This window comes from Hyperolius riggenbachi, chromosome 3 (assembly GCF_040937935.1).
Source record: "Hyperolius riggenbachi isolate aHypRig1 chromosome 3, aHypRig1.pri, whole genome shotgun sequence".
Classification (NCBI taxonomy): Eukaryota; Metazoa; Chordata; class Amphibia; order Anura; family Hyperoliidae; genus Hyperolius; species Hyperolius riggenbachi.
In genome coordinates, this window is record NC_090648.1 from 279,893,692 (window position 1) to 279,907,231 (window position 13,540).

Consider the following 13,540-nt stretch of genomic DNA (forward strand, 5'->3'; position numbering starts at 1 on the left):
AAGCAGTTTAAATCTTTCCATTGAAATAAAGCAAACAAATTGATTGGCTGTTTTTGGCTCCGCCCCTTGTCTACATTTACACTGCAATCACCCGATGACTGATTGTATTAAGTTTGAGGCCTCTGCCATTAACAGTATAAGAATGGCAATTAAAATATTCCCCCTCAGAACCAATAGGTGAATTTTGATTGACTGTTGTAGGCTCCGCCCACTTTTCTGAATATGAACCCTTTTGGGACCGGCTTCCTAACCCCCCCTTAAGGACCAGGCAATTTTCCATGGGGGGGGGGGGGGTCAGGCAGTCAGATCCCTGGTAGGGCTAGCTGGGCATGGTGTCCCTAGTGTGGCCTCGTATTGCAGGGCAGCCTTTACTCACCTCCCAGGCTCCAGCGATGAGCAGCTGTGGTCCTCTTCTTCCCCCTACCACCGCAGATCTAACAGTGATCACTACGATCCGCCGGCGATCGTAGTGATCAGGAGCCATGCGTGTTGGCTTCTGATCAATGAGGGGAGATGTCAGCTGTCTAATGACAGCTTAATTTCCTCTCTCGCCTTCGACGTCTAATCTACTGCAACATCTAATCTACGTTCAGTCAGAGAGGCAGCACCACCTGCTGGACATAGATTCGTACGGCGTTGGTTCCCATCTGGCTAATCCCAGTCACCTAGTGACCAACTGTGCCAGGTTTGAGAACCCTGCCATAAATAGTGTAAGCATGGCTGCAGTTTACATTTTCCCATGTAAAATTAATGACTGCAATTTGATTGGCTGGTTTATGCTTTACCACTCTGTGACCGCCTAATACCAATTGGCAGCCGCAGAATGGCTTCCCCAGGCAAACACCGATTGAAGTCAAGTCCTGGGGCGGAGATTAGCAGGCACGCGCGCATCCCCGCTAAATTACGGTGTAAACAGCCTGCCAGGCGCGATCAGAGCTGGCAGGCTGTAAATGAAAATAAAAAAAACCGGCAACAATTACTTGTACGTTGCTGCTATCTAGTGCAGTGCTGCATGCGGGACAGCTCTGTCACTGAGCTGTCCCCAGGAGAGGCTCATAATCTGATCCCTCTCATAGGCTGATGCCTATGAGAGGTGATCACAGGGATTGAATATCGGGGGGAGGGAGGGGAGGTGGAATAAATTAAAAGTAAAATACATCTTTTTCTTTAAAATACAATACAATTCATTTAAAAAAAATACAGATCACAGCGGCAATCAGATGAAACCAACAGAAAGCTCTGTTGGTGGCAAGAAAAGGAGGCAAGATTCATTTGTGTGTTAAGCTGTATGGCCGAGTAATACACTGTTAAACCTGAATTGTAAAAAATGGCCTGGTCACTAGGGGGGTGGAAGCCTGTGGTCCTCAAGCAGCTAGACCACTTTCCCTGAGTTTTTAAGTTTCCAACCTCGATCAACCAAGTGATCAACTGAGCCAAGTTTGGGGACTGTGAGAATGGCAGCCTTTTTAATTTTTGCCATTGACGTGAAATCCCCCCCCCCCCGTATATATCTTACCAAGTTTGTAAGGGATCTGTGTACCTAGCTTCATTGAAATTGGCCAAGGTATTTTCGAGCGACACACACATACCCACACCCATCCATCTGCATTTGGATAGATAGATATAGCATTATCACTTGCAGATATAGTATTATCATTTGCTATACGTTGTATAAAATCCGCAAAACCAATGCCATTAAGCATTTGTTTTCTACTTTAATTTAGATTGGCAACTACATTGTAATGCAAAATTTACATGCAAAGTTGCACACCACTTCTAATGATGATCAAGGTCAACTTTCATATATGGAATTTCATCTTCATGGAGGAACATGGTATGGACGGGGGATCACTGTGCTCCCAGAAAATGGCTCTGATGTTCAAGAATTGCAAAAGTAAGTCTCAGATTGGACTATTCAGCTGATGTACAAAGGTGACTTTCTATATTCTAGGCTAGTTTTTCTCAATGTCAATACAGAGTCTTCCTCTTGATGATATATGTAGTTTACCAAGTATCCCCTGTTGTGGGTAAAACCATGTCAAGTATCCCTTGACTCATGTTACTTCGTGTGTGTTTTCTTTGAATGAGTGCTGCCCATTTTCTTACCCACTGTCCGCATTTCCTCAGTGACCCGGGTGTTACTTCAGTTACATGTGCCCAGGTCACTAAGAAGATGCTGCCAGCAGAGATGGAATCTGGGACCGTGCAGACAGATGGAGGAGCGCAACAGCTGAGACAGTTGAGTTGCTCAGCTGACTAAATGTCTGCAGGGGCCCCGAGGACTACTACACCTGAGGGGTGGTATACACATTGCCTTCTTGGCAGTTCACAGACAGGTAACTGTCAGTGTCATGGGAGGACTTTCTCCACAATTTCACCACACAGGCCCCCAGATGATCTATCTAATTGCTGTGAAGTTAAGTCCTGGGTTTAATGCTGGGAATGCACGGGTCAATTCTGCTCCCGATCATTTTGTCCGCTCAATTCTCTTATCTTCCGTTCGTTTTTCTTATCTTTTTTTCAGTTCATTTCAATGAGAAATTGAGCGGCAAAACAATCGAACGGTAATCGGACATGTCGGAAATTATCGAGCCATCTTATCAGCTCAGAATCGAGCCGTGTATTCCCAGCAATTAGGTCTTCTTTAACCAAAATTGTCTTTTGCTTAATAAATGATGCAGTAATTCCAGTAGTTGTACAGTATTGAATAAACTATTCCTGTATTCTAATGGGAGAATGCATGACAAGCATGTCACAGGGCCAGCACCTAGACTTGTAGCTAACAATGTGCAATAGCAGATGTTACATGGTTCTTTTGATTACGGTGCTTGAGTTTTTTTAAACTAATATGTCATTGATGCACTATTTTTAATGTTTGTTTACAGAAAACATGTTTCATACAATAGTATTATTTTTCTGTTCTATTAATTCTGAGCTTATACATGAGTTTGCTATTTCTCCCAGATTAGATAATGGTAATGATTGTTCCAAGTTTAGTGCAAATTACATTGAAAATGACATTGTATACAAAATTCTATAGATTTGACATTGTACAAATCTTTTGTGTGTTTTAGAATTCTTGATGTGGAACTAAATAAAAACCCACCCATGGATTCTATATCTTCATCAGATTTAAATACATCCGCAGGTAAGTAAAGCAAACCTTTTTACAAAATGCAGGATTCAAATAAATTGTAAGTTATCTGGAGATTACTGTAAGGCCAGGTTCACAATGGCAATTTAGGGGCAAACGGACCCGTGAAAACGGATCTGATTATCGGTCGATCAGATCCATTTTTACTTGGCTGCTTCCATTCCATTTCCCCACAGACCCCCATCCCCAAAGTGGATTTTTCTCCTTAACCACCTTGGCGGTAATGACGAGTGGTATAAATCACCTATTTGCTTCGGCACCAGCAACTTCTTAGAGTTGCACCTCACAGAATGTGAGCTGACTCGACTCTCCTCACAGCAAGCATTATAGGAGATAGAACTTCTTTAGGCTTCCAAGTTGTTAATTCAGTAAACAGTTCGCTACATCTTAGCAAAGCAAATTCTTCTGTTTAAGTCCGTTGCGTTACAAGCGCTTGACTAACATTCCTCCTGAATGTTAGTCAGTTATCCTCTTTCTATACTAAGTTACGTCTAAACTAAGTATATACAGCATACAAGATAAACTAACGAGACCTGAATAAATATATAAGTAAAGATTAAGACCAGCGGCGACAGGGACAGAAAGAGTGTCTCTCTGTAAACCGGCTGTTGGTTTTATACGAACCAGAACGCGTTAAATGTGACCTCATCTGATCCCTCCTCCCAGAACCTACTATTGGCTCAGACCCCTTGTGATGTCATGATACACACCTACTTGATTAATATTCTATGAATCACTTGCCCTAGTTGCAAGGAATTTGGTCTTGATTAAACATGGCTGTGTTTACTGTTCTTGTGGTGTACATGTTGAGGTCAGTGAGACCTGTGGCCTTGTCCATAGAACAGCTTCTTGGTATGTCCTAGTTCTGCTAACAGAACTGTAGATTTTCTCTCTAAGAGAAAATCCCCTTAAAGGGCAAGTCTGCACCCCAAGCCTTTTTGACTAAATCAGTCCAAATAACTGAGGCCTACTTAAATTCTAACAACGAGCTCAGCTCGTCCATGACCGCCGCGGTGGATTGCTCAGGCCCTGGTGGGCCGATTTTCACAATTTTTTTTAAAACAGGCAGCTAGCACTTTGCTAGCTGCCTGTTGTGATCGATCGCTGCCAATGCGCCGCTACCCGCCGCGTTACAGGCCCCTCCCCGAGACCCCTTGCGCAGCCTGGCCAATCACCGCCAGGCTGCGCTATGGCGTGGATCCGAACTCCCTCCGACGCCATGACGTCATCCCGATCGGCGCCGTGGCGACAGGGGAAGCCATACAGGAAATCCCATTCTGAACTGGATTTCCTGTTTGCTCTGATCGCCGGAGGCGATCTTAAGGGGTGGGGGGATGCCGCTGCACAATGACTATCATGTAGCTAGCGCTAGGCTAGCTACATTATTTTTAAAAAAAAAACTGCTTCGCCGCCACCCTGGCGATTTTAATAGACCGCCAGGGTGGTTAAAGAGGAGCTGTCAGCCATACTATCTCAGGAAAAAAAAACAAATATATAAGTAGATAAATACTTGCTTTACTTACATAACATATGTGTTGCACTGTCCACGTTATGATTCCTGTGAATTTTATAAAGGAAAAGTAGAGAATCCTATTCTAGACAGTTTCCATATTTATTTCTATATCTATATATTGCTACATATTGGTATGTAGCCTCACCCTCCCAGGCTATAATATCCTGAAGACTTCTCCTCCTAGTGCACTCAATAATATTGTGTTAATTCTGCTCACTTCGGCACACACAACAAATATACATCCCGCAGTGATGCCCAGGGCAAGCAGTAAAAATGTTGCCACCTGTAATAAATTTAAAAATGAATGTAAACCAGGGAGATTCTACAATAGGCAAACTTTGGTTAAATATATAAGTGAATATTGTAAAATGTATTACAATTTTTATAAATATGAACAACAACAAAGGGTAAGAGGCGCCCAGCGGTAGCCAGTACATAATACAGTTTAGTGCTGTATGAAGTTGTCATTGAGATAAGCCACCTCTTATTTTTGTTGTTTTTAACTATATTTTATATACCTCTGGGCACCTCTTACCCCCTTTTGTGCTTTTCACCCTCCTTTGGAGGGGTGCTATTGGTCCTATGGCTCTGCCACATCTAGGGCCAGTTGTGTTTTTCCAAAATGAACAACTATGTTCAGGTTTCTCTGGGTACCCGAGAGGAGTCGGGTTTGTGCATCTCCACTTGAATTAAGTGGTTGGTTGCCCCTCTTGCAACCCACCTTTGTGAGCATCTTATTTATTTATCATACTTTGCTCAATATTGTGACATTTTGCACCATTTTGGCTCCCGTTGTCTCGGAACATTAAACTTTTTAACAAATTCCAGGGAATACTGATTGATAACTAATGCAACAGTATACATATCTGTTATGTATAGCTATCTGCATTTCTGGTAGAAACTGACACAAAACATCGCTCCTCTGCTTACTATAGACTTCTTAACTAGTTAACATTCCAGGACGTAGATTCTACATCCTATTTAGTGCTGCTGTATGTTTCAGGACGTAAAATCTACATCCTGCATTAAAAGCCGCCACACTTGCACAGTCCTATGCATGATTGTTGCTAGCTAATGGCAGCAAACATTAAATACAGTTGGGGGGGGGGAGGGGGGGTTTGAAGAGTAAAAAAAAAATTGGTTAACGCCAGCCTAGCCTATTGGCCCATTACTAGCCCCTGCAATACCTATACCTGTTTATAAATGGTTATATTATCAGATGCGATTTCTAGGGTGAAAGTGTGGGGCCCCAATGCTCTACAGATGTATTGCTCTGCCATTGCCTAGCATTGCATCTGTACAGCACCATGGCCCCCGAATTGTCGCCCTAGCGAACACATTCGATCGCCACAGTAGTGCAGGCTGAGGATAACGGTCCGCCACATGCTCAGCTAGAAATTAAATATGACATATATGGGGTATCTTTTTAACTGGGAAGGGCCAAACAATTGTTGTTTATGTGTTTTTTTAAATGTGGGACGTGTCATGTGAAAACTAAGAAGGGTGACATTTTTTTTTTAAAAAAGGTATTTTCTGGATTTATGCTTAATTTTTCCCCAAAAAATGACTATAAAATAAAATAGTTTTGGTAAAAATCGATTACCAAAAGGAAGCCTAGATTGCACTGAAGAAAACAAGATATATATACAGGATCTTCTCAAAAATTTAGCATATTGTGATAAAGTTCATTATTTTCTGCAAAGTACTGATAAACATTAGACTTTCATATATTTTAGATTCAAATACACACAACTGAGTAGTTAAAGCCTTTTATTGTTTTAATATTGATGATTTTGGCATACAGATCATGAAAACCCAAATTTCCTATCTCAAAAAATTAGCATATTTCATCCGACCAATAAAAGAAAAATGTTTTTAAAACAAAAAGTCAACCTTCAAATAATTATGTTCAGTTATGCACTTAATACTTGGTCGGGAATCCTTTTGCAGAAATGACTGCTTCAATGCGGCGTGGCATGGAGGCAATCAGCCTGTGCCACTGCTCAGGTGTTATGGAGGCCCAGGATGCTTCGATAGCGGCCTTAAAGGGAACCTTAACTGGGGGGGGGGGAGAAACTCACTTACCTGGGGCTTTGCCAAGCCTGCTGCAGCCGTCCTGTGCCCGCGCCGGTCATTCGGTGCCCTCCGGTCTCCCTCCGTGGCTAAGTTTCGTTGTTGGCCGACTGCCAGTCGTCCTCCGGCAAAGCGTCCTCTTCTTCCGCATTCCCTGACGTAAAGCGCGTCCATGGAACGCATACCCAGCCGTAAAGCGCTTCCGGATGACGTGCTTTACGGAGCTTTACGTCAGGGAATGCAGAAGAAGAGGACGCTTTCCCGGAGGACGACTGGCAGTCGGCCGAAAACGAAACTTAGCCGCGGAGGGAGACCGGAGGGCACCGAAGGACCGGCGCGGGCACAGGACGGCTGCAGGAGGCTTGACAAAGCCCCAGGTAAGTGAGTTTTTTTTCCCCACAGTTAAAGTTCCCTTTAAGCTCATCCAGAGTGTTGGGTCTTGCGTCTCTCAACTTCCTCTTCACAATATCCCACTGATTCTCTATGGGGTTCAGGTCAGGAGAGTTGGCAGGCCAATTGAGCACAGTAATACCATGGTCAGTAAACCATTTACTTGTGGTTTTGGCACTGTGAGCAGGTGCCAGGTCGTGCTGAAAAATGAAATCTTTATCTCCATAAAGCTCTTCAGCAGATGGAAGCATGAACCCACTTTTGAACCAGAAACAGCGGCAGAAGTGCCTGACCTGGGCTACAGAGAAGCAACACTGGACTGTTGCTCAGTGGTCCAAAGTACTTTTTTCGGATGAAAGCAACTTTTACATGTCATTCAGAAATCAAGGTGCCAGAGTCTGGAGGAAGACTGGGAGAGGGAAATGCCAAAGTGCCTGAAGTCCAGTGTCAAGTACCCACAGTCAGTGATGGTCTGGGGTGCCATGTCAGCTGCTGGTGTTGGTCCACTGTGTTTTATCAAGGGCAGGGTCAATGCAGCTAGCTATCAGATTTTGGAGCACTTCATGCTTCCATCTGCTGAAAAGCTTTATGGAGATGATTTCATTTTTCAGCACGACCTCGCACCTGCTCACAGTGCCAAAACCACTGGTAAATGGTTTACTGACCATGGTATTACTGTGCTCAATTGGCCTGCCAACTCTCCTGACCTGAACCCCATAGAGAATCTGTGGGATATTGTGAAGAGAAAGTTGAGAGACGCAAGACCCAACACTCTGGATGAGCTTAAGGCCGCTATCGAAGCATCCTGGGCCTCCATAACAGCTGAGCAGTGGCACAGGCTGATTGCCTCCATGCCACGCCGCATTGAAGCAGTCATTTCTGCAAAAGGATTCCCGACCAAGTATTGAGTCCATAACTGAACATAATTATTTGAAGGTTGACTTTTTTGTTTTAAAAACACTTTTATTGGTCGGATGAAATATGCTAATTTTTTGAGATAGGAAATGTGGGTTTTCATGAACTGTATGCCAAAATCATCAATAGGAAAAACAATAAAAGGCTTGAACTACTTCAGTTGTGTGAAATGAATCTAAAATATATGAAAGTCTAATATTTATCAGTACATTGCAGAAAATAATGAACTTTATCACAATATGCTATTTTTTTGAGAAGATCCTGTATATCACTAAGATGGGATAAGTACTGTAATTAAAAAGTTACTGCTGTATCAAGACAACACAGCTAAAGTGTCAAAAATGTCATGATTCTTAAAGAGAATCTGTACTCTAAAATTCTTACAATAAAAAGCATACCATTCTGTTTATTATGTTCTCCTGGGCCCATCTGTGCTGTTTCTGCCACTCCCTGCTGCGATCCTGGCAGTGTTTACAAACAAAAGACATGGCTGCTAACCAGCTTGTGATAGGCTAAGAGGAGCTCAGTCTGTGACTCACACAGAGCCTGCAGGGGGCGTGGAGAGGGAGTGTATAGCTTCTATCCAATCACAAGCAGACCAGCACATTCCTGCCTGAGTGCCTGAGCCCAACAAAGCCATCAGAGGAAAGAAGATTAGATTATATAACAGAGATAATACAGCAACTGTGGAACTAGAAAAGGCTGCAGTAATCCAGGCCACATTAGAACAGGTATAGGAACTTATAGGATAGAAGAAATAAGGCTGAACATTTTGTTACAGAGTCTCTTTAACCACTTGCGGACCGCCTACTTCATATTGGCGGCGGCAAAGTGGCAGCCCCAGGACCACGTAACGCAGAATGGCGTCAGGTCCTGGGGCACTCTTTGGCCGGGGTTCGCGCTTGGATGCGCGCGCATCCGCCAGCAATAGGCTCTGCCCACCCGCGACGTCAACCCGCCGGCCAATCGGAAGCGCCGGCGGGTTGTTAACCCGACGATCGCCGGATAGGAAGCGTATAATACGCTTTGTAATGTTTACAAAGTGTATTATACAGGCTGCCTCCTGCCCTGGTGGTCCCAGTGTCCGAGGGACCACCAGGGCAGGCTGCAGCCACCCTAGTCTGCACCCAAACACACTGATCTGCCCCCCCCCTGCCCCCTGATCGCCCACAGTACCCCTCAGACCCCCCCCCTGCCCACCCCCCAGACCACCGTTTGCACACAATCACCCCCCTAATCACCCATCAATCACTCCCTGTCACTATCTGTCAACGCTATTTTTTTTTAGTCCCTAAACTGCCCCCTGCTCCCTCCTGATCACCCCCCCACCCCTCAGATTCTCCCCAGACCCCCCCCCCCCCTGTGTACTGTATGCATCTATCCCCCCCCTGATCACCTGTCAATCACCCGTCAATCACCCCCTGTCACTGCCACCCATCAATCAGCCCCTAACCTGCCCCTTGCGGGCAATCTAATCACCCACCCACACCAATAGATCGCCCGCAGATCCGACATCAGATCACTTCCCAAATCCATCGTTTACATCTATTCTCTCCTCTAAACACCCACTAATTACCCATCAATCACCCCCTATCACCACCTGTCACTGTTACCCATCAGATTAGACCCTTGCGGGCACCCAATCACCCGCCCACACGCTCAGATTGCCCTCAAACCCCCCCTTATCGATTCGCCAGTGCATTATTTACATCCGTTCTTCCCTGTAATAACCCACTGATCACCTGTCAATCACCCCCTGTCACTGCCACCCATTAATCACCCCCTGTCACTGCCACCCATCAATCAGCCCCTAACCTGCCCCTTGCGGGCAATCTGATCACCCACCCACACCAATAGATCGCCCGCAGATCCGACATCAGATCACCTCCCAAATCCATTGTTTACATCTATTCTCTCCTCTAAACACCCACTAATTACCCATCAATCACCCATCAATCATCCCCTATCACCACCTGTCGCTGTTACCCATCAGATTAGACCCTTGCGGGCACCCAATCACCCGCCCACACGCTCAGATTGCCCTCAGACCCCCCCTTATCAATTCGCCAGTGCAATATTTACATCTGTTATTCCCTGTAATAACCCACTGATCACCTGTCAATCACCCATCAATCACCCCCTGTCACTGCCACCCATCAATCACCCCCTGTCACTGCCACCCATCAATCAGCCCCTAACCTGCCCCTTGCGGGCAATCTGATCACCCACCCACACCAATAGATCGCCCGCAGATCCGACATCAGATCACCTCCCAAGTGCAGTGTTTACATCTCTTCTCTCCTCTAAACACCCACTAATTACCCATCAATCACCCCCTATCACCACCTGTCACTGTTACCCATCAGATTAGACCCTAATCTGCCCCTTGCGGGCACCCAATCACCCGCCCACACACTCAGATTGCCCTCAGACCCCCCCTTATCAATTCGCCAGTGCAATATTTACATCTGTTATTCCCTGTAATAACCCACTAATCACCTATCAATCACCCCCTGTCACTGCCACCCATCAATCACCCCCTGTCACTGCCACCCATCAATCAGCCCCTAACCTGCCCCTTGCGGGCAATCTGATCACCCACCCACACCAATAGATCGCCCGCAGATCCGACATCAGATCACCTCCCAAGTGCAGTGTTTACATCTCTTCTCTCCTCTAAACACCCACTAATTACCCATCAATCACCACCTGTCACTGTTACCCATCAGATTAGACCCTAATCTGCCCCTTGCGGGCACCCAATCACCCGCCCACACCTCAGAACGCCCTCAGACCCCAGCCCTGATCACCTCGCTAGTGCATTGCTTGCATCTATTTCCCCCCTCTAATCACACCTTGAGACACCCATAAATCACCTCCTGTCACCCCCTAGCACACCTACCCATCAGATCAGGCCCTAATTTGCCCCGTGTGGGCTCCTGATCACTCGGCCAAACCCTCAGATCCCCCTCAGACCCCCTTCCGATCACCTCCCCAGTGCATTGATTGCATCTATTTTCCCCTCTAACCGCCCCCTGAGACACCCATCAATCACCTCCTGTCACCCCCCTAGCACTCCTATCCATCAGATCAGGCCCAATACATCCTGTCATCTAAGAGGCCACCCTGCTTATGACCGTTTCCACAAAATTTGCCCCCTCATAGACCACCTGTCATCAAAATTTGCAGATGCTTATACCCCTGAACAGTCATTTTGAGAAATTTGGTTTCCAGACTACTCACAGTTTTGGGCCCGTAAAATGCCAGGGCAGTATAGGAGTCCCACAAGTGACCCCATTTTAGAAAGAAGACACCCCAAGGTATTCTGTTAGGTGTATGATGAGTTCATAGAAGATTTTATTTTTTGTCAAAAGTTAGCGGAAATTGGATTTTTACTGTTTTTTTTCACAGTGTCATTTTTCACTAACTTGTGACAAAAAATAAAATCTTCTATGAACTCACCATACCCCTAACGGAATACCTTGGGGTGTCTTCTTTCTAAAATGGGGTCACTTGTGGGGTTCCTATACTGCCCTGGCATTTTAGGGGCCCTAAACCGTGGGGAGTAGTCTAGAAAACAAATGCCTCAAAATGACCTGTGAATAGGACGTTGGGCCCCTTAGCGCACCTAGGCTGCAAAAAAGTGTCACACATGTAGTATCGCCATACTCAGGAGAAGTAGTATAATGTGTTTTGTGGTGTATTTTTACACATACCCATGCTGGGTGGTAGAAATCTCTCTGTAAATGGACAATTGTGTGTAAAAAAAATCAAAAATGTGTCATTTACAGAGATATTTCTCCCACCCAGCATGGTTACATGTAAAAATACACCACAAAACACATTATACTACTTCTTCTGAGTACGGCGATACCACATGTGTGACACTTTTTTGCAGCCTAACTGTGCTAAGGGGCCCAAAGTCCAATACCTTTAGGATTTCACAGGTCATTTTGAGACATTTGGGTTCAAGACTACTCCTCACGGTTTAGGGCCCCTAAAATGCCAGGGCAGTATTGGAACCCCACAAATGACCCCATTCTAGAAAGAAGACACCCCAAGGTATTCCGTTAGGAGTATGGTGAGTTCATAGAAGATTTTATTTTTTGTCACAAATAGGCGGAAATTGATATGTATTGTTTTTTTTTTTCACAAAGTGTCATTTTCCGCTAACTTGTGACAAAAAAAAAATCTTCTATGAACTCGCCATACCCCTAACGGAATACCTTGGGGTGTCTTCTTTCTAAAATGGGATCACTTGTGGGGTTCCTATACTGCCCTGACATTTTAGGGGCCCTAAACCGCGAGGAGTAGTCTAGAATCCAAATGCCTCAAAATGACCTGTGAATAGGACGTTAGGCCCCTTAGCGCACCTAGGTTGCAAAAAAGTGTCACACATGTGGTATCGCCGTACTCAGAAGAAGTAGTATAATGTGTTTTGGGGTGTATTTTTTATACATACCCATGCTGGGTGGGAGAAATCTCTCTGTAAATGGACAATTGTGTGTAAAAAAAAATCAAATAATTGTCATTTATAGAGATATTTCTCCCACCTAGCATCTGTATGTGTAAAAATACACCCCAAAACACATTATACTACTTCTCCTGAGTACGGCGGTACCACATGTGTGGCACTTTTTTGCACCCTAAGTGCGCTAAGGGGCCCAAAGTCCAATGAGTACCTTTAGGATTTCACAGGTCATTTTGCGACATTTGGTTTCAAGACTACTCCTCACGGTTTAGGGCCCCTAAAATGCCAGGGCAGTATAGGAACCCCACAAATGACCCCATTTTAGAAAGAAGAATCCCCAAGGTATTCCGTTAGGAGTATGGTGAGTTCATAGAAGATTTTATTTTTGTCACAAGTTAGCGGAAAATGACACTTTGTGAAAAAAAACAATTAAAATCAATTTCCGCTAACTTGTGACAAAAAAAAAAATCTTCTATGAACTCACCATACTCCTAATGGAATACCTTGGGGTGTCTTCTTTCTAAAATGGGGTAATTTGTGGGATTCCTATACTGTCCTGGCATTTTAGGGGCCCTAAACCGTGAGGAGCAGTCTTGAAACGAAATTTCTCAAAATGACCTGTGAAATCCTAAAGGTACTCATTGGACTTTGGGCCCCTTAGCGCAGTTAGGGTGCAAAAAAGTGCCACACATGTGGTATCGCCGTACTCAGGAGAAGTAGTATAATGTGTTTTGAGGTGTATTTTTCCACATACCTATGCTGAGTGGGAGAAATATCTCTATAAATTGACAATTGTGTGTAAAAAAATTGTCATTTACGGAGATATTTCTCCCACCCAGCATGGGTATGTGTAAAAATACACCCCAAAACACATTATACTACTTCTCCTGAGTACGGCAATACCACATGTGTGGCACTTTTTTGCAGCCTAACTGGGGTAAGGGGCCCAAAGTCCAATGAGCATCTTTAGGCTTTACAGGGGTGCTTACAATTAGGCACCCCCCAAAATGCCAGGACAGTGAAC

At 44.8% G+C, this 13,540-nt stretch overlaps 1 protein-coding gene across 2 annotated transcripts in view; it reads left to right on the forward strand.

Moving 5' to 3' along the window:
* Positions 1-13,540, forward strand: part of POT1 (protection of telomeres 1) — a 151,458-nt gene that overhangs the window by 71,007 nt on the left and 66,911 nt on the right. For both annotated transcript variants that reach the window (XM_068276369.1, XM_068276370.1), the window contains 2 exons: positions 1,725-1,894; positions 3,075-3,148. In XM_068276369.1, the coding sequence (XP_068132470.1) occupies positions 1,725-1,894; positions 3,075-3,148 (244 nt within the window). The remainder of the gene's footprint in view (positions 1-1,724; positions 1,895-3,074; positions 3,149-13,540) is intronic.